Below are 21,525 nucleotides of genomic sequence, written 5' to 3' on the forward strand. Positions count from 1 at the left end.
ACTGAGAGTCCTGGAGCATTCTGAACTCCATCCACGATGTAATTGAACCAAACTTGGCACACAGAACTCCCCTGACCAACAGAACATACTGGAAGGGTTTGGTGGGCATTGACCTTGAGTTTGGGAGTTGTAATTCACCTACATCTAGAGATCACTGTGGATTCAAACAATGATGGATACGCACCAAAGTCCTCAAGAATACTCAATGTGTCCAAATGTGAACACTGGTGGAGTTTATGGGAAATAGACCTTGACATTTGGGAGTTGTAGTTGCTGGGATTTATAGTTCACCTGCAATCAAAGAGCATTCTGAATCCCACCAACGATAGAATTGGGCCTAACTTGGCACACAGTTCTCCCCTGACCAACAGAAAATACTGGAAGGGTTGGTGGGCATTGACCTTGAGTTTTGGAGTTGTAGTTCACCTACATCCAGAGAGCACAATGGACTCAAACAATGATGGATCTGTCGAAGGCTTTCATGGCCGGAATCACTGGGTTGCTGTCGGTTTTTCCAGGCTATATGGCCATGTTCTAGAGGCATTTTCTCCTGACGTTTCGCCTGCATCTATGGCAAGCATCCTCAGAGATGCAGGCGAAACGTCAGGAGAAAATGCCTCTAGAACATGACCATATAGCCTGGAAAAACCTACAGCAATCCAATGATGGATTTGGACCAAACTCTACACGAATACTCAATATGCCCAAATGTGAACACTGGTGGAGTTTGGGGAAAATAGAATCTTGACATTTGGGAGTTGTAGTTCCCGGGATTTATAGTTCACCTACAATCACAGAGCATTCTGAACCCCACCAATGATAGAATTGGGCCAAACGTTCCACACAGGACCCCCATGACCAAAAGAAAATACAGTTTTCCGATGGTCTCTGGCGACCCCTCTGACACCCCCTCATGACCCCCTCATGAGAAACCCTGCCATAACGGGACCTTCTTCTCTTCCAGACGGAGACTTCTTCACTTTCACGCGCCAGGAGCCCATCGGCGTCTGTGGACAGATCATCCCTGTGAGTTGCGCTCCATGTTGCTTCCCATTGCTTCCCATTGGGAGAGAGACACCATGCCCTACTTCCTCCTCCACTTCCTCTTCCTCTCTCTCTCTTTGCAGTGGAACTTCCCTCTTCTGATGTTTGCCTGGAAGATTGCGCCGGCCCTTTGCTGCGGGAACACGGTGGTCCTCAAGCCGGCCGAGCAGACCCCCCTCAGCGCCCTCCACATGGGCGCCCTCATCAAGGAGGTACGCAGGAGCCCACCCCCCCCCACGGGAACCCCCCCCCCACAGCATCGTGAGAACATGGAGCACAAGGGGACCCCCAAGGGCCATCCAGCCTGGCCCACTTCCACCCGCAGGAAGGCACAATTAAATCCCTCCCTGCAGATGGCCTCTGCTTAATAATAATAATCTATATAAATAAAAATGTCATGTTTGTTTGTGGGATGAAGAGAACTCAAAAACCACTGGGGGAATTGACACAAATTGGGACACAAGACATCTAACAACCCAATGGATGTCCGTTCAAAAAAAAAACACACAGCAGAAGAGACTTAAAAAGCCCCAAAAGCTAAATGACAGAAAGCTAAATGACAATACAGAAAAAAGGGAAGAGAGAGGGAGGGAAGGGGAAGAAAAGAAAGAAAGAAAAGAAAAGAAAGAGGGAGGGAAAGAAACAAGGAAAGGGAGAAGGAAGGAAAGAGGTAAAGAAGGAAGAAAGGAGAGAAAGAGAGAGGGAAAGAAAAAGGGAAAGGAAGGAAAGTTAGAGAAGGAAGGAAGGAGAGAAGGAAAGAATAAAAGGAAAGAAGGAAGGAAAGAGGGAGCGAAGGAAGGGGGGAAGATTTAGAGAAAGAGGGAGCGAAGGAAAGAAGGAAAGGGAGAAGGAAGCATGGAAGCAAAGAGAGAAGGAAGGAAGGAAGGAAAGTTAGAGAAGGAAGGAAGGAGAAAAGGAAAGAAAAAAAGGAAAGAGGGAACGAAGGAAGGGGGAAGATGTAGAGAAAGAGGGATGGAAGGAAAGAAGGAAAGAGAGAAGGAAGCATAGAAGCAAAGAGGGAAGGAAGGAAGGAAGGAAGGAAGGAGGTAGAGAAGGAAGAAAGGAGAGAAAAAGGGAGGGAAAGAAAAAGGGGGAAGGAAGGAAAGTTAGAGAAGGAAGGAAGGAGAGAAGGAAAGAAAAAAGGAAAAGAAGGAAATAAAGAAGGAGCAAAGGAAGGGGGGAAGATGTAGAGAAAGAGGGAGGGAAAGAAAGAAGGAAAGAGAGAAGGAAGCATGGAAGCAAAGAGAGAAGGAAGGAAAGAGGTAGAGAAGGAAGAAAGGAGAGAAAGAGGGAGGGAAAGAAAAAGGGGGAAGGAAGGAAAGTTAGTGAAGGAAGGAAGGAGAGAAGGAAAGAAAAAAGGAAACGAAGGAAGGAAAGGGAGTGAAGGAAGGGGGGAAGATGTAGAGAAAGGGAGGGAAGGAAAGAGAGAAGGAAGAGAAGAGAGACAGAAGAGAAAGAAAAAGGAGGAGGAAGGAAAGAGATAGAGAAGGAAGAAGAGAAGGAAAGACTGGAAAGCAGGAAGGAAAGAGGGAGAGAAGGAAGGAGGGAAAGAAGGAGAGAAAGAGGGAAGGTTGGCCACAGTGTGGCGGGTACAGCTAATAATAATAATAATAATAGAATCCTGCATCATCGTAGAATCCTAGACTTGGAAGAGACACCAAGTGCCATCCAGTCTGAGCCCTTCCTACCAGGTGAAGGCAATTCAAACCCCTTCTGTTAGGTAGGAAGCCACAATCAAAGCCCTTCCTGCAGATGGCCATCCAGCCTCTGCTTATAATGATGATAATAATAATAATAATAACAGAATCCTGCATCGTCAGCATCATAGAATCCTAGACTTGCAAGCGACCCCCGAGACCATCCAATCTGACCCCCTTCTGCCAGGCAGGAAGGCACAATCAAAGCCCTCCTGACAGATAGACATGCAGCCCCTGCTTAGTAATAGTAATAATAATAATAATAATAATAATAATAATAATAGAATTATAGGCTTGGAAGAGTCCCCCAAGGGCCATCCAGTCTGACCCGCTTCTGCCAGGCAGGAAGGCACAATCAAAGCCCCCCTGACAGATGGACATGTAGCCCCTGCTTAATAATAATAATAATAATAATAATAATAATAATAACAATAATAGAATTATAGGCTTGGAAGAGTCCCCCAAGGGCCATCCAATCTGACCCCCTTCTGCCAGGCAGGAAGGCACAATCAAAGCCCTCCTGACAGATAGACATGCAGCCCCTGCTTAGTAATAGTAATAATAATAATAATAATAATAATAATAGAATTATAGGCTTGGAAGAGTCCCCCAAGGGCCATCCAGTCTGACCCCCTTCTGCCAGGCAGGAAGGCACAATCAAAGCCCTCCTGACAGATAGACATGCAGCCCCTGCTTAGTAATAATAATAATAATAATAATAATAATAATAATAGAATTATAGGCTTGGAAGAGTCCCCCAAGGGCCATCCAGTCTGACCCACTTCTGCCAGGCAGGAAGGCACAATCAAAGCCCCCCTGATAGATGGACATGTAGCCCCTGCTTAATAATAATAATAATAATAATAATAATAATAATAATAACAATAATAGAATTATAGGCTTGGAAGAGTCCCCCAAGGGCCATCCAGTCTGACCCCCTTCTGCCAGGCAGGAAGGCACAACCCTCCCTGCAGACGACCATTCCGCTTCTACCCAATGAGAATAATTACAACAATCACACTCTGTATCGCCATGACTTTTGTTTCCTAATGGGTTCTATGTCCATCTGTTTCCGCAGGCCGGCTTCCCTCCGGGCGTGGTCAACATCCTTCCCGGGTTCGGACCCACCGCCGGAGCGGCCATTGCCTCCCACTTGGGGATCGACAAAGTGGCCTTCACCGGCTCCACCGAGGTCAGTGGCCTGGGATTTGGGAACAAGAAATAATATAAATACATAATATAGGAATACATTCTGCCTTCTAAAACCAAAAGACTGGAGATAATTGAGAGGATAATATTCCTAAGAACGTAAAAGAAATGTGTATAATTTCAATAATATGGATATTATATATATATATATATATATATATATATATATATATACACACACAGAGACACACACACACACACGTACATACATACACATATATGAAAATGTATATATTATTATTGGAGCCCCTGGTAGTGCAGTGGGTGAAATCACTGAGCTGCTAAACTTGTTGACCGGGGAGTGGGGTGAGCTCCCACAGTTAACCCCAGCTTCTGCCAACCTAGCAGTTTGAAAACATGCAAATGTGAGTAAATCGATAGGTACCGCTTCGGCAGGAAGGCATGTAAATGTATGGATATTATTAAAACTAGAGGCGGGAAACAACAGCAACCAGAGCCCAGCAAAGCTGAGGCTGCCAATCTCCTGGTTCTTCTGCAATAACTTCAAGCAAGGTTTAGGTTGGGTTGTTTTAGGTTTTTTTCGGGCTATGTGGCCATGTTCTAGAGGCATTCTCTCCTGACGTTTCGCCTGCATCTATGGCAAGCATCCTCAGAGGTAGTGAGTAAGCATCCTCACTACCTCTGAGGATGCTTGCCATAGATGCAGGGGAAACGTCAGGAGAGAATGCCTCTAGGGCAGTGGTTCTCCACCTTCCTAATGCCGTGACCCCTTAATACAGTCCCCCATGTTGTGTTGACCCCCAACCATGACATTGTTTTTGTTGCGACTTCATCACAGTCATTTTCCTACTGTTCTAAATCATAATGTAAATATCAGATATGCAAGAAGTATTTTCATTCACTGGACCAAACTGGGCACAAATACCCAATACACCCACATGTAAATGCTACTGGGGTTGGGGGAGGGTATTGATTTTGTCATTTGGGAGTTGTAGTTGCTGGGATTTATAGTTCACCTATAATTAAAGAGCATTCTGAACTCCACCAACAATGGATTTGAACCTAATTTGCCACACAGAATTCCCATGACCAACGGAAAACACTGGAAGGGTTTGGTGGGTATTGACCTTGAGTTTGGGAGTTGTAGTTCACCTACATCCAGAGACTACCATGGACCCAAACAATGATGGATCTGGACCAAATTTGACACGAATATTCCATATGCCCAAATATGAACACAGATGGAGTTTAAGGGAAATAGACCTTGACATTTGGGAGTTGTAGTTGCTGGGATTTATAGTTCACCTATAATCAAAGAGAATTCTGAACTCCACGAATGACAGAATTGGGACAAACTTTCCACACAGAACTCTCCTGACCAACAGAAAATACTGGAATGGTCTGGTGGCCATTGACCTTGAGTTTGGGAGTTGTAGTTCACCTACATCCAGAGAGCACTGTGGACTCACGCAATGGTGGATCTGGACCAAACTTGGCACAAATACTCCATATGCGCAAATGTGAACTCTGGTGGAGCCTGGGGAAAGTAGACCTTGACTTTTGGGAGATGCAGTTGCTGGGATTTTTAGTTCACCTACAATCACAGAGCATTCTGAACCCCACCAATGTTAGGATTGGGCCAAACGTCCCACACAGAACCCCCATGACCAACAGAGTGACCCCCAGACCTTGACTTTTGGGAGATGCAGTTGCTGGGATTTATAGTTCACCTGCAACAAAGAGCCCTCGCCTGCTCCACACCCCTGCCTGATGGCGGGAGAGCAACACAGGCAAGGGATGCCCACGGAACCACTCGCCTGTTCCTTGCCTCCTTCTGCCATCAGAAGGAGATGAGGGACAGGTGGATGGCTTAGCGTGCGGGAGTGCCATTGGCTCAGGGGGTCGGCCGCCATTTTGGAAGGGGCATGGCCAGCCAATGCGGCTTCACGACCCCCAAAAAATGGCCGAACGACCCTCCGAGGGGTTGCGACCCCCAGGTTGAGAACCGTTGGTCTAGAGGCATTCTCTCCTGATGTCTAAAATTACAACAGCACAACAACAGAGAGGAAACAAACAAGGACATCTAACCACCTCTCAACAAAAGATTGCTCCAGGCACTGCCAGGACATCAAATGCTAATCAAGGTGGTCAGTTGAAACATTCACACCCAGCTCCAGTAGACAAGAGTCCTTTGTCCCACCCTGGTCATTCCACAGATATACTATAAACCCTTTTTTCCTAGTTCCAACAGACCTCATTACCTCTGAGGATGCTTGCCATAGATGCAGGCAAAACGTCAGGAGAGAATGCCTCTAGACCATGGCCATATATCCCCAAAAAAAACCTACAACAACCCAATCAGGGACATCTAATAACCTCTCAACAAAAGATTGCTCTAGGCACTGCCAGGCCATTATATGCTAATCAAGGTGGTCACTTGAAACATTCACACCCAGCTCCAACAGACAAGAGTCCTTTGTCCCACCCTGGTCCTTCCACAGCTATATAAACCCATTTTCCTAGTTCCAACAGACCTCACGACCTCTGAGGATGCTTGCCATAGATGCAGGCGAAATGTCAGGAGAGAATGCCTCTAGACCATGGCCATATAGCCCAAAAAAACCTACAACAACCCCGTGATTCCGGCCATGAAAGCCTTCGACAATACAAGGTTCAGGTTGTGTGTTTCAGAAAGGGAAGAATGGAGTATTGCCTACTAAATGAGATTGGTTATTGCAATCGCGCCGTTCCTCGCAGCCAAAACAATACATTGTGTGCGCCGTTCACCCTTCACAAGCCTTTAAAGCTTCCTTGTGTTGTTGTGCCTGACTCTGTACCTGCCTCGCTTGCTCTAATAGGAAGCGAAAAGCATAGCAAAGCGTTTCCGGCAAGGAAAGCCAATCCGCTCCGATGGGAACAGCTGGGATGCTTTAAGGCAACGCCAACCTAAACGGTTCCATCTTGGGATGTCGCCCTTGGTTTATACTTTTGCACAAAGGTGATCAATTGATCGGGAAAGCTGTCACCTTGCTATGGGATTGCAAGCGGAGAGGGAATGGAAACTAGAGGCATTTCCCATTTTATATTATTATTATTACTATTATTATTATTATTATTATTATTATTATTATTATTATTATTATTTACTATATTTGTATATCGCCTCTCAGCCTGAAAGCAACTCGAGGTGGTTTTACTTACTTACTTACTTACTTAGGCGAACCCTCGTAGTCCGAGGATGATGGTCCTCCAAGTTCGGTGTCCTGGGGGTGGGTCCATATGTGGCTGTGGAGCACTGTTCTTCACCTGCATCTTCTCCCTTCCGCAGTGAGGAGGGCATTGGTTTCCAGGTAGAAGGTGGTCTCGGGGTTGGCTTGACGTGCCTTCCTCTTGGCACGTTTCTCTCTTTCGCCCTCCATTCGTGCCTCCTCGAATTCTGCAGCACTGCTGGTCACAGCTGACCTCCAGCTGGAGCGCTCAAGGGCCAGGGCTTCCCAGTTCTCAGTGTCTATGCCAGAGTTTTTAAGGTTGGGTTTGAGCCCGTCTTTCAATCTCTTTCCCTGCCCACCAATATTCCGTTTTCTGTTCTTGAGTTCGGAGTAGAGCAACTGTTTTCGGAGACGGAGGTCAGGCATCTGGACAACGTGGCCGGTCCAGCAGAGTTGATGGCGGAGGACCATCACTTCAGTGCTGGTGGTCTTTGCTTCTTCCAGCACGCTGACGTTTGTCCGCCTGTCTTCCCAAGAGATTTGTAGGATTTTCCGGAGGCAGCGCTGATGGAATCGTTCCAGGAGTTGGCATGTGACGCCTGTAGACAGTCCACGTTTCGCAGTGATCTCTGGATGTAGGTGAACTACAACTCCAAAACCAAAGGACACAGCCCACCAAACTCTTCCAGTATTTTCGGTTGGTCATGGGGGTACTATGTGCCAAGTTTGGTTCAATTCCCTCATTGGTGGAGTTCAGAATATTCTTTGATTGTAGGTGATCTACAAATCCCAGCAACTACAACTCCCAATGTCAAGATTCTATTTTCCCCCAAATTCCACCAGTGTTCACATTTGGGCATATTGAGTATTCATGTAGAGTTTGGTCCAGATCCATCATTGTTTGAGTCCACAGTGATATCTGGATGTAGGTGAACTACAACTCCAAAACCCAAAGTCAATGCCCACCAAACCCAGTATTTTATGTTGGTCATGGGAGAACTGTGTGCCAAGATTGGTTCAATTCCATCATTGGTGGAGTTCAGAATGCTCTGTGATTGTAGGTGAACTATAAATCCCAGCAACTACAACTCCTAAATGTCAAAATCTATTTTCCCCAAACTCCACCAGTGTTCACATTTGGACACATTGAGTGCCAAGTTTGGTCCAGATCCATCATTGTTTGAGTCCACAGTGATCTCTGGATGTAGGTGAACTACAACTCCAAAACCCAAAGTCAATGCCCACCAAGCCATTCTAGCATTTTCTGTCGATCATGGGATTTCTGTGTGGTCAGGTCTGATTCAATTCCATCACTGGTGGAGTTCAGAAAGCTCTTTGATTGTAGGCGAACTATAAATCCCAGCAACTACAACTTCCCAATGACAAAATCCAACTCCACCAGTATTCAAATTTGGGCGTATTGTGTATTTGTGCCAGAGTAGTTGGACATATCCATTCTCTGTAACATTTTCCTGCAAATCAGGGATTTACATGACAATTCAGAACAGGAGCAAGATGTCAGATGTGGTGGGGGCTCCCTCTTTGGAAGCTTTGAAACAGAGGCTGGATGGCCATCTGTCAGGGGTGCTTTGAATGCAATGTTCCTGCTTCTTGGCAGAATGGGGTTGGACTGGATGATGGCCCACGAGGTCTCTCCCAACTCTAGGATTCTATGATTCTAGGATTCTATGAGTTGTGAAGTCACAACAAAAAAATAATGTGATGGTTGGGGGTCACCACAACACGAGGAACTGCATTAAGGGGTCTCGGCATTAGGAAGGTTGAGAAACATTGGACTACAGGATCTTGGTAAAGTCAACAGTTTAGTATTATGGCCTTTGGCAAGAGTTTTGCAAGCTGCCTTAGTGGACCAGCCTCTTTCCAAAGGACCCAGTTGCGTCCACGAAGCCACGCCTGGGCCTTTGATGCGTCCAGGGTCCCTTCACGGCTCGCCTCTCTCTGGCCACGGGTCACTTCTCCTCCTCCTCCTTTCCAGCCTTTCTTCTTCAAGCCACGCATCATTAGGGGCGCCCACTGTGCAAAGCCCATGGCCATTCCCTCCTTCCTTCAAGGCTGGGCATCCCAGGAGCCCCTTGACCGCCAGACGAGCAGTCACTTGGCCCTTTGAAATGGGACCCCCACACCTCCACGCACGCACGCATCCCCAGGAGTTTCCGTGCCATTGCATGCCCTTCACTTTCTCCTTCGATCCCTTTCTAGTCGTGGTTCCTTTGCACTAGGGCAGTGTCTCTCAACCTTTCTATTGCCACGACCCCTTAAAACAGTTCCTCATATTGTGTTGACCCCCAACCATAACACTATGGTTCTGTTATAATGTTATGGTCGACCCCCAACCATAACATTAATTTTGCTCCGTTATGAACCATAATGTAAATATCTGAAATGCAGGTTGTATTTCCATTCGCTGGACCAAATTTGGCACAATACCCAATTCCCAGGGACTACAACTCCCAAATGTCAAGGTCTATTTCCCCAAAACTCCATCTGTGTTCATATTTGGGCATATTGAGTATTCCTGCCAAGTATGGTCCAGATCCATCCTTGTTTGAGTCCACAGCGCTCTCTAGATATAGGTGAACTACAACTCCCAAACTCAAGGTCAAGGCCCACCAAACCCTTCCAGTATTTTCTGTTGGTCATGGGAGTTCTGTGTCCCAAGGTTGGTTCTAGTCCATCATTGATGGAGTTCAGAATGCTCTTTGATTGTTGGAGTACCATAAATCCCAGCAACTACAACTCCCAAATGACAAAATCATAATGTTTTGAGTGATGGTCACTCCTTTGTGTAGTGAGACGTTTTGTTGCCAAATTTGGTGTGATTTCGTTCATTGGTGGAGTTCAGAATGCTCTTTGATTGTAGGTGAACTATAAATCCCAGCAACTACAACTCCCAAATGACAAAATCATAATTTTTTGAGTGAGATGTTTTGTTGCCAAATTTGGTGTGATTTTGTTCATTGGTTCTTTTGTTTTTAAGGTACTCATGACACACGGAACATTTTTATGTATATAGATATGAGAGAGAGACATTGCACACACATAAATATTCTCTCAAATGTTAACTCAGGTCTACCTGGTCCTTTGTAGTCCAGACCAGATAGATCATCAGGACAAGGCCTCCTCCAGCCTCCTTCCTTGTGCTTGGAATACTGCTCTAGGTCTAGGCTTGCATTTGGGAGAGTGGCCAGGGGCTGGGAGCGGCATGCGCCTCTGCCAAGACAGGTCCCTCCTCCTCTTGGCTGGAGAGTCAGTGGGGGAGACACTCTTTCTTCCTCCCTCCGCCATCTGTCCACCCAAAGAGCCAAGAAAGAGCAAAGACAGCCAAACAGAACCGAAGGAAGGGACCCTCATAAATCCTCCTCCCTTCCGCTTCGGCCTGGGCTCCCTGCACTCCCGTCCACAGAAAGGAAAACAAACCCAATGCCGCCGCCATGCAAGAAGGCTCAAATTTCCCTGGAACCCTGCTTGTGCCCACCCTTCCTTCCTTTCCTTGCTTCCAAATGTTGATCCTGACTGTGAGAGGCGTTCAGCAGTGGAACTCTCTGCCCCGGAGTGTGGTGGAGGCTCCTTCTTTGGAGGCTTTGAAACAGGCTGGATGGCCATCTGTCAGGGGTGATTTGAATGCAATATTCCTGCTTCTTGGCAGAATGGGGGTGGACTGGAGGATGGCCCAGGAGGTCTCTTCCAACTCTAGGATTCTAGGATTCTATGATCACGTTATTTCTGCGCATCATTCGAGTGGATACCGTTCAACATACAGATTTATTTGTCGTGTCAGGGCAACCAGTCAATTGTATTACATTTCTAACAGACAAAACACAAAATTTGCAAACTTGGTAGTGGATTAGATGTCCTTTGACCAGTCTCTGTCCCCTTGGAGTGCCTCTGGTGTTGCCGCAAGGAGCTCCTCCCTTGTGCATCATGTGGAAGAAGGGCTCAGGGTGCATTGCAGCAGGTGGTCAGTGGTTGGCTCTTCTCTGCACTCGCATGTCGTGGACTCCACTTTGTGGCCCCATTTCTTGAGGTTGGCTCTGCATCTCGTGGTGCCCGAGCACAGTCTGTTCAGCTCCTTCCAAGTCGCCCCGTCTTCTGTGTGCCCAGGGGGGAGTCTCTCATTTGGTATCAGTTCTGGGTTTGAGCCTGCCACTTTTGGACTCTCACTTGCTGAGGTGTTCCTGCAAGTATCTCTGTAGATCTTAGAAAACTATTTCTAGATTTAAGTTGTTGACGTGCTGTCTGATACCCAAACGGGGGATGAGCTGGAGATGTCTCTGCCTTGGTCCTTTCACTATTGGCTGCTACTTCCCGGCGGATGTCAGGTGGTGCAATACCGGCTAAGCAGTGTAATTTCTCCAGTGGTGTAGGGCGCAAACACCCCGTGATAATGCGGCATGTCTCATTAAGAGCCACATCCACTGTTTTAGCGTGGTGAGATGTGTTCCACACTGAGCACGCGTACTCAGCAGCAGAGTAGCATAGCGCAAGGGCAGATGTCTTCACTGCATCTGGTTGTGATCCCCAGGTTGTGCCAGTCAGCTTTCATATGATATTGTTTCTAGTGCCCACTTTTTGCTTGATGTTCAGGCAGTGCTTCTTGTAGGTCAGAGCACGGTCCAGAGTGATTCCTCCCAGGGATTTGGGTGCGCTGCAATGCTCCAGTGGGATTCCTTCCTTCCCAGGTAATAATCCTCAGAGCTCGGGATGCTTGTCTGGTCTTGAGATGAAAAGCATGAAAAGATGATGTGTTTTAGATGGGTTAGGGATCAGCTGGTTTTCTCTGTAATAGGCAGCAAAAATCACCTAGAGCTTCGGAGAGCTTCTGTTCAACCATCTCAAAGCTCCCTGCTTGGGCGGTGATGGCATGATCATCAGCATAGATGAAGCTCTCTGTCCCTTCTGGCAGTGGCTGGTCATTTGTGTAGATGTTGAACATGGATGGAGCAAGCACGCTCCCCGGAGGCAGGCCGTTCTTCTGTTTCCGCCATCTGCTTCTCTGGCCCTGGAACTCAACAAAAAAGCTCCTGTTTTGTAGCAGGTTTCCTACGAGGCGGGTGAGGTGGTCGTCCTTTGTGATACTATACATTTTTCTCAGGAGGAGGCAATGGTGGTTGACAGTCTCATAGGCTGCTGACAGGTCTATGAAGACGGCTCATCTTAGGATGAGATCTTCGATGTTCTGTTGGCTTCACGGTTCCGTAGGTGGGAAGCCCACGCTTGGGTCTCAGTAGGGTCAGGCTTCAGGAGGTTCTCTTTGGAGTCACTGGAGACATCTTTCGGGGCATTTGGAAGTTGGCTCTGGACTGTTTCCAATCCTTTTGCTTGCGTTGTCAGGCCAAATGGGGACACAGAAAGAACCTCCTCGAAGACGGAGTCAATACAGCCGGGCGTCCCCTGGGCAACGCTTCTTGTCAACAACTGATCTTTCCAACTCCAAGGCATTGCTTTATAACCTTTTTAAAAACCTTTTCCAGGTGGGGAAACTGATCCAAGAAGCCGCCGGAAGAAGCAACTTGAAGAGAGTGACCCTGGAACTTGGGGGGAAGAGCCCCAACATCATATTTGCAGATGCAGACTGTAAGTCTACGTCTCTTTGCCGTGCATAAGATAGATAGCCAGAGTCCTTCCTTTTGCCCATTCAAACCTTCCGTTATTTTACCAGTATCTCTTTCAAGAATTTCTTGAAATGTGTTGTCAAAGGCTCCCACAGCCAGAATCCCTGGGGTGTTGTTGTGTGGTTTCAGGCTGTGTGGTGAGTGCATTCTAGCAGCATTTTCTCCTGACATTTCCCCTACACTGGCAACTTCAGAGAATGTGATTGTGGTCAAGCAAGCAGAGTATATAAGATACCTGGGGAAGCATTCATGTCCAGGGTGAGAGAAAGAACTCTTATCGGTTGAACTAATGTGAGGGGTGCACTTAGCAAGCTGGATTTGGAAGTGTCAAGTGGGATCCACCATCAAGATCACAGCGAATATTATTTGCAAACACAGAAATTCCAGATTACTCTGGTAACCACTTTGTCAGACTACGCAGAGAATCATAGTATCCTAGAATCCTAGAGTTGGAAGAGACCTCCTGGGCCATCTAGTCCAACCCCATTCTGCCAAGGAGCAGGAATATTGCATTCAAAGCACCCTGACAGATGGCCATCCAGCCTCTGCTTAAAAGCTTCCAAAGAAGGAGCCTCCACCACACTCCCTCCGGGGCAGAGAGTTCCACTGATGAACGGCTCTCACAGTCAGGAAATTCTTCATAATAGAATCCTAGAGTTGGAAGAGACCTCCTGGGCCATCTAGTCCAACCCCATTCTGCCAAGGAGCAGGAATATTGCATTCAAAGCACCCCTGACAGATGGCCATCCAGTCCCTGTTTCAAAGCTTCCAAAGAAGGAGCCTCCACCACACTCCCTCCGGGGCAGAGAGTTCCACTGATGAACGGCTCTCACAGTCAGGAAGTTCTTCCTCATGTACTCCACTTGCTTGACCCACCATCAGATCCTCTGTCGATATCAACCACTGACACAGGCCAAAGATTAGGAGAAAATGTGGCTAAGAAGGAGTGTGTTGTGTCCAAAACAGTGGAGTGCTTTGCAGTGCCTTTAGGAATGAAGGGCTGCAAGAGTGTGGTTTTGGGAGTGCGAACATGAATGGATCCGGCGGAAACGAGCCGCCTCCTGCGTTGGCCTCTGGCTTCCTTCTGGGTCTCGGTGGGGTCCCTGCAAAGCCCGTTTGATCTCAGCCTTGTTCTTACAGGAATCGCCTGTGAGTCACCCACCCGCATCCTCCGTCACGACACCGTTGTGATCTTTTGAAATCCACAAACCCCATCCAGGCGTGGTTTTGGAGGGAGGGGGCGATCCAGATGTGTGCCATTGTTGTCGGCATGGCTTTGAAGTGACGCGGCATTGTTTGTGCGTGTGAGGAGGTGGGTGCCAAGCGGGCTTTGTTTTCTTTGCGGCAGTGGAGGAGGCGGTGGAGCAGGCCCACCAAGGGGTCTTCTTCAACCAGGGCCAGTGCTGCACCGCCGGCTCCAGGGTCTTCGTGGAGGAGCCCATCTACCAGGAGTTTGTGCGCCGGAGCGTGGAGCGCGCCCAGCGCAGGGCCCTCGGAAGCCCCTTCGACCCCACCACCGAGCAAGGCCCACAGGTAGGGGCAGGCGTGGGACCGGGGGGGGGGGGGGTCCCAAGGCACCGGCCACACACAGCCCCATCCATCTGAACACATGTCACACCCCAACTGGACCACATCAATCCACCACTAGTCAAACATTATTTCGATCCCGCACATCTCCCCCCATGGGGACATGTGGGGGGGGGGGGGGGCTTACGACATAAAAGGCAACCATTTAATGCCACAAAAATACACAATCAATTGAAAAATACAGTCACACCCCAACTAGACCACATCAATCCACCTCTAGTCAAACGTTATTTCGATCCCGCACATCTCCCCCCATGGGAACATGGGGGGGGGGGGGGCTTATGACATAAAAGACAACCGTTTAATGCCACAAAAATACACAATCAATTGAATAATACAGTCACACCCCAATTCAACCACATCAATCCACCCCTAGTCAAACATTATTTCGATCCCGCACATCTCCTCCCATGGGGACATGTGGGGGGGGGGGGGGCTTACAACATAAAAGGCAACCATTTATTGCCACAAAAATACACAATCAATTGAAAAATACAGGTAATCGTATCAACATGAAATCATAAACAAAACAGAACAGAATACAATAAGGCGGTGTATCTCAACCTGGGGGTCGGGACCCCTGTGGGGATCGCGAGGGGGTGTCAGAGGGGTCGCCGAAGACCATCAGAAAATACAGTATTGGGATCATGGGGGTTCTGTGTGGGAAGTTTGGCCTAATTCTCTCGTTGGCAGAGTTCAGAATGCTCATATACAGACATACACAGAGGCTATTTCACTCTTTTCTGGCCGCCAGGGGAGCTGTCGCTTTCCTCGTCCATCTGCGATGCTGATGAAGCACTTCCGCATTCCCCGCGTGCTTCCCCGCTGGAGTGCTTTCCTGGAGTCTTCTTTATCTATATAAATAAAAATGTAATGTTCATTTGTGGGATTAACAGAACTCAAAAACCACTGGACGAATTGACGCCAAATTTGGACACAAGACACCTCTCAGGCTAATGTATGTCCTTCACTCAAAAAAACCGATTTTGTCATTTGGGAGTTGTAGTTGCTGGGATTTATAGTTCACCTACAATCACAGAGCATTCTGAACCCCACCAACGATGGAATTGAACCAATGTTGGCACACTGAACTCCCATGACCAACAGAAAATACCGGAAGGGTTTGGTGGGCAGTGTCCTTTGGTTTTGGAGTTGTAGTTCACCTACATCCAGAGATCACTGTGCACTCAAACAATGATGGATCTGGACCAAACTCTAGAGGAATACTCAATATGCCCAAATGTGAACACTGGTGGAGTTTGGGGGAAATAGGATCTTGACATTTGGTAGTTGTAGTTGCTGGGATTTATAGTTCACCTACAATCACAGAGTATTCTGAACCCCACCAAGAATAGGATTGGGCCAAACCTCCCACACAGAATCCCCATGTGGGCCACAGCAACTTGTGGCAGGGGATGGTTTGTGGCCTCATAAATCTGTTAATTTAGCCTCCCCACACTTTAAGGTGGTACCTAATTTTCCTACTTGACAGATGCAACTGTCTTTCGGGTTGCAAAGGTCGACAACAGCCTATGCACAATTGGTTGGAAACCCACTCCAACCCAGGCTGGCTTCGAACTCATGACCTTTTGGTCAGAGTGATCTTAATGCCAGCTGTGCCACAATCCCAGTTATGAAGTAGCAACGAATATAATGTAATGGTTGGGGGTCACCACAAAATGAGGAACTGTCTTAAGGGGTCGTGGCATTAGGAAGGTTGAGAAACACTGATAGAAAACATAACACAGCACCACAACACACAACACAACACATTGGATCAATTTATTCAGTGCATAGTAGGATAGTCAGAGGTATGCACCCAATGAGTCATAATCATGGTGTGAAATGCACCTAGGAAAGCAAGGGGTGCGTCCCCCGATTCCCCCCAAACTGGTCTTGGAAGGATCCCATGGAGTGATGCCTCTCTCTCTCTCTCTCATCTTCCCCCTTGAGATTGACCAGAAGCAGTACGACCGGGTGCTGGAGCTGATCCAGAGCGGGGTGGCGGAGGGGGCCCGGCTGGAGTGCGGGGGCCAAGGCCTCCCCGGCAAGGGCTTCTTCATCCAGCCCACCGTCTTCTCCAACGTCACCGACGACATGCGCATCGCCAGAGAGGAGGTGCGTCCAGCGGGTGGGAAATGCACCAGGGGTGGCTTACTGTCGCCCGTCAAGTACAGAAGGAGGTCCTCCAGAGATTTATTTATTTGTCGTGTCAGGGCAACCAGTCGATTGTATGACATTTCTAACACAACAAAACAAACAAACAGACAAAACACAGATTTTGCAAGCTTGGTAGTGGATTAAATGTCCTTTAACCAGTCTCTGTCCCCTTGGAGTGCGTCTGGTGTTGCCGCAAGGAGGTCCTCCCTTGTGCATCATGTGGCAGGGCTCAGGGTGCATGGCAGCAGGTGGTCTCTGGTTGGCTCTTCTCCGCACTCGCATGTCGTGGACAGTCTGTTGAGTACTTTCCAAGTCTTCTGTGTGCCCAGGGGGGAGTCCCTCATTTTGTATCAGTTCTGGGTTTGAGCCTGCCACTTTTGGACCCTCGCTTGCTGAGGTGTTCCAGCAAGTGTCTCTGTAGATCTTAGGAAACTATTTCTTGATTTAAGTCGTTGACGTGCTGGCTGATACCCAAACAAGGGATGGGCTGGAGATGTCTCTGCCTTGGTCCTTTCACTATTGGCTGCTATCCCCTGCCACTTTTGGACTCTCGCTTGCTGGTGTCTCTGTAGATCTTAGAAAACTATTTCTTGATTTAAGTCGTTGACGTGCTGGCTGATACCCAAACAAGGGATGAGCTGGAGATGTCTCTGCCTTGGTCCTTTCACTATTGGCTGCTACTTCCCGGCGGATGTCAGGTGGTGCAATACCGACTAGACAGTCCAATTTCTCCCGTGGTGTAGGGCGCAGACACCCCGTGATAATGCGGCATGTCTCATTAGGAGCCACATCCACTGTTTTAGTGTGGTGAGATGTGTTCCACACTGGGCATGCATACTCAGCAGCGGAGTAGCACAGCGCAAGGGCAGATGTCTTCACTGTGTCTGGTTGTGATCCCCAGGTTGTGCCAGTCAGCTTTCGTATGATATTGTTTCCAGCACCCACTTTTTGCTTGATGTTCAGGCAGTGCTTCTTGTAGGTCAGAGCACGGTCCAGAGTGACTCCTCCCAGGGATTTGGGTGCGCTGCAATGCTCCAGTGGGATTCCTTCCCAGGTCATCCTCAGAACTCGGGATGCTTGTCTGTTCTTGAGGTGAAAAGCGCATGTCTGTGTTTTAGATGGGTTGGGGATCGGCTGGTTTTCCCTGTAATAGGCAGTCAGAGCACCTATAGCTTTGGAGAGCTTCTGTTCAACCATCTCAAAGCTCCCTGCTTGAGCGGTGATGGCACGATCATCAGCATAGATGCTCTCTGTCCCTTCTGGCAGTGGCTGGTCATTTGTGTAGATGTTGAAATGAGATGACATTGGGTGGCCCCCATTCTGCAGCTATTATATGATGACACGGAGATGGTTTGCAGATGCTCCGTCAGGCCCTTCATCCATCTAAAGACCGCCCTGCAGCAGTTTGTGTTTGCCCAAGTCTAGAGGGAAAGGTCAACCATTGTTCTAACTGCCATTGTCCTCAGAGGGAGAGAAGATGACATGACGTCAAGGTCTATTTTCCCCCAAGAGCGCCTCAAGAGCACCCCTGGGCAACATCAACTCTCCCGCGAAGGCTTACTTTGCGTATGGCTTGAGCCGCCCCTGGGCGCATTGGCATGTTGCATCCTAAACAGGAGCAGGACCCTCTCATCATTCATTACACCACATCTTGCATGAAGGAAGAGTCCTTATTGTCGAAGGCTTTCATGGCCGGAATCACTGGGTTGTTGTAGGTTTTTTCGGGCTATATGGCCATGGTCTAGAGGCATTCTCTCCTGACGTTTTGCCTGCATCTGTGGCAAGGATCCTCAGAGGTAGTGAGGTCTGTTGGAACTAGGAAAAAGGGTTTATATATCTGTGGAATGACCAGGGTGAGACAAAGGACTCCTGTCTGCTGGAGCTAGGTGTGCATGTTTCAGCTGACCACCTTGATTAGCATTTGATGGCCTGGCAGTGCCTGGGGCAATCTTTTGTTGAGAGGTGATTAGACAAAGGACTCTTGTCTGCTGGAGCGAGGTGTGAATGTTTCAACTGACCAGCTTGATTAGCATATAATGGCCTGACAGTGCCTAGAGCAATCTTTTGTTGAGAGGTGATTAGATGTCCTTGTTATAGGTTTTTTCGGGTTATATGACCATGGTCTAGAGGTCAGTTGAAACATTCACCCCTAGCTCCAACAGACAAGAGTCCTTTGCCCCACCCTGGTCATTCCACAGATAAATAAACCCTTTTTCCTAGTTCCAACAGACCTCACTCCCTCTGAGGATGCTTGCCATAGATGCAGGCAAAAGGTCAGGAAAGAATGCCGCTAGACCATGGCCATATAGCCCGAAAAAACCTACAACAACCCACTAATTAAGGTGGTCAGTTGAAACATTCACACCTAGCTCCAGCAGACAAGAGTCCTTTGTCCCACCATGGTCATTCGACAGATATATAAACCCCTTTTCCTAGTCCCAACAGACCTCACTACCTCTGAGGATGCTTGCCATAGATGCAGGCGAAACGTCAGGAGAGAATGCCTCTAGAACATGGCCATATAGCCCGGAAAAACCTACAACAAGGACATCTAATCACCTCTCAACAAAAGATTTCTCTAGGCCATGGCCATATAGCCCGAAAAAACCTACAACAACCCAGTTCTGGGATAGTTTGCCATAGTTTTCCTGCACACAATCCAAGGAAATTGGCCAAGGAAACCCACTGGGTCATTGCCATAAATCAGGAGCCACTTAAAGGTGCTCGCCAACATCCCTCTGGAAACAAGTTCCAGGTATAAACTTCATTATCTTGGTTCCTCCTGAACTCTAGAACTTCCTGATTCTCCTGGAACCCCAAGCGACGTTCTTGGGGGGAGACGACTAACACTGCTGCTGCCCTTCCATTGCAGATCTTTGGCCCCGTCCAGGGGATCCTGCGCTTCAAGACGATGGAGGAGGTCATTGAGCGGGCCAACAACTCCGACTTTGGGCTGGTGGCCGCCGTCTTCACCCGCGACCTCAACAAGGCCTTGGCTGTCTCCTCCGCCATGCAGGCCGGCACTGTCTGGTGAGAACCGGCCTCCGTGGGTTTCAAGGGAGTGGAACAACTGGGAGATGATGCTCCAAGTCCCTCCTTTTTCTCTCTTTATCTCCATCAGGGTGAACTGCTACAACGCCCTCAATGCCCAGAGTCCCTTTGGAGGGTTCAAAATGTCCGGCAACGGGAGGGAAATGTAAGTGTCGGCTCTTAACTCAAAATAGGTTTTATTGTTCGCAAAGAGTTATCTCTTTAAGGCAATAAGTGGGAAGTTTCAAAGGGGTGAAGGAAAACATACATTACAGTCTCTGGTTGTCTTGGGTCCAAGGAGTTTTGCAGCTGAGAAGCTTTTCCAGGTCCCTCTTTCTCAATGGCTGTAAATGCCGGAGCAATCCACAACCGCAGTCCAAATGGCCTATGTTGGAAGACACAAAGTCTTCCTCTGGTGCCAAAAGAACTGGTTTGAAGGTGCCTGAGACTTCCCAATGTCGTCCAGGTTAGTCTGAACATGAAGCATAAGTCTCAAGGGTAAGAACCTCAGAATTGGTGCTGAGAGGTAACTGAATCAGGGGCTTTTAGAGCCAAGTCTCTTACTCACGTCCATCTGGTAGACAATCTGATGGTGGAATGAAAAGGGGAAGCACTCCCCTCCTCCAGGAAGAGGTGGAGCCAAACAATTGAGCTGAGGAAGCAATATAATTGGTTTATTTATTGAGTCATCAGCAACCAGTCAATTATATTACATTTCTAACAGAACAAAACAAACAGACAGATAAAACACAAAGTTTGCAAGTTTGGTAGTGGATTAAATGTCCTTTGAGCAGTATCTGGGCACGTGGAGTGCCTCTGGTGTTGCTGCAAGGAGGTCCTCCTTTGTGCCTGATGGATAGCGTGAGCCAGCCAAGGGAGGGGCACTGTGTGGGGGGGGGGTGCTCCTCCTCCGCGAGCCAGATAAGTGCCCTTGGCGGGCCGGAAGTGGCCCGCGGGCTGTAGTTTGAGGCTGTAGTTTGAGCGACTAAAATGATAAAAGGTCTGGAGAACAAGCCCTATGAGGAGCGGCTTAAGGAGCTGGGCATGTTTAGCCTGAAGAAGAGAAGGCTGAGAGGGGATATGATAGCCATGTATAAATATGTGAGAGGAAGCCACAGGGAGGAGGAGGGAGCAAGCTTCCTTTCTGCTTCCCTGGAGACTAGGACGCAATGGAGGAATGGCTTCAAACTACAAGAGAGGAGATTCCATCTGAACATGAGGAAGAACTTCCTGATTGTGAGAGCCGTTCAGCAGTGGAACTCTCTGCACCGGAGTGTGATGGAGGCTCCTTTTTTGGAAGCTTTGAAACAGAGGCTGGATGGCCATCTGTCAGGGGTGCTTTGAATGCAATATTCCTGCTTCTTGGCAGAATGGGGTTGGACTGGATGAGGGCCCAGGAGGTCTCTTCCAACTCTTTGATTCTAGGATTCTATGACCCCTGACCTAGAGCTTCAGAGAGCTTCTGTTCTCTCCGACGAGAACAGGGGGGCCGGGTAATAAATAAAGATTATTATTATTATTATTATTATTATTATTATTCCTCCTCCGGCGCGCTTGTGTTTCCTCCAGGGGCGAGTGCGGCCTGAGGGAATATTGCGAGGTGAAGACGGTGACGATCAAGATCCCTCAGAAGAACTCCTAAGGATCTGGCGAGCGACCCATTTGCCGCTTTCTTCGTGAGGACTGGCACTCAGGAATTTGTACCAAGTGACACTGACCTTGTCGGATTCTTTTTATTATTATTATTATTATTATTATTATTATTATTATTATTTAAATCAAATTGCTGCGTTCCCTGGCCACAATCGACTCCTACAAAAAAAACACAAGTTCATCTGAAAACATGCAGAAAAGAAAGACGTTTACGGCTTCTTCGGTTTGCTTCATTCGACTCAGTTTACCCTTCAATACGACTCACGCCCAACTCAAAACAGGGGCCACGTTCCAGAAATACAAGCCGTGGTTAGGAAGACCAACAGATTTCAGACTTCGCCG

The 21,525-nt window shown here is 48.0% G+C and overlaps 1 protein-coding gene across 2 annotated transcripts in view; it reads left to right on the forward strand.

The window, feature by feature from the left end:
- The window catches only part of ALDH1A2 (aldehyde dehydrogenase 1 family member A2), a 73,482-nt gene extending 52,199 nt beyond the window's left edge, over positions 1–21,283 (forward strand). For both annotated transcript variants that reach the window (XM_060755810.2, XM_060755809.2), the window contains exons 5-13: positions 965–1,026; positions 1,128–1,256; positions 3,820–3,933; positions 12,613–12,715; positions 14,102–14,286; positions 16,294–16,458; positions 19,373–19,530; positions 19,622–19,696; positions 21,100–21,283. In XM_060755810.2, the coding sequence (XP_060611793.2) occupies positions 965–1,026; positions 1,128–1,256; positions 3,820–3,933; positions 12,613–12,715; positions 14,102–14,286; positions 16,294–16,458; positions 19,373–19,530; positions 19,622–19,696; positions 21,100–21,172 (1,064 nt within the window). In that variant the 3' untranslated portion in view covers positions 21,173–21,283. The remainder of the gene's footprint in view (positions 1–964; positions 1,027–1,127; positions 1,257–3,819; positions 3,934–12,612; positions 12,716–14,101; positions 14,287–16,293; positions 16,459–19,372; positions 19,531–19,621; positions 19,697–21,099) is intronic.
- Positions 21,284–21,525: the final 242 nt, after the last annotated feature.

This window comes from Anolis sagrei, chromosome 9 (genome assembly GCF_037176765.1).
Source record: "Anolis sagrei isolate rAnoSag1 chromosome 9, rAnoSag1.mat, whole genome shotgun sequence".
NCBI lineage: Eukaryota > Metazoa > Chordata > Lepidosauria > Squamata > Dactyloidae > Anolis > Anolis sagrei.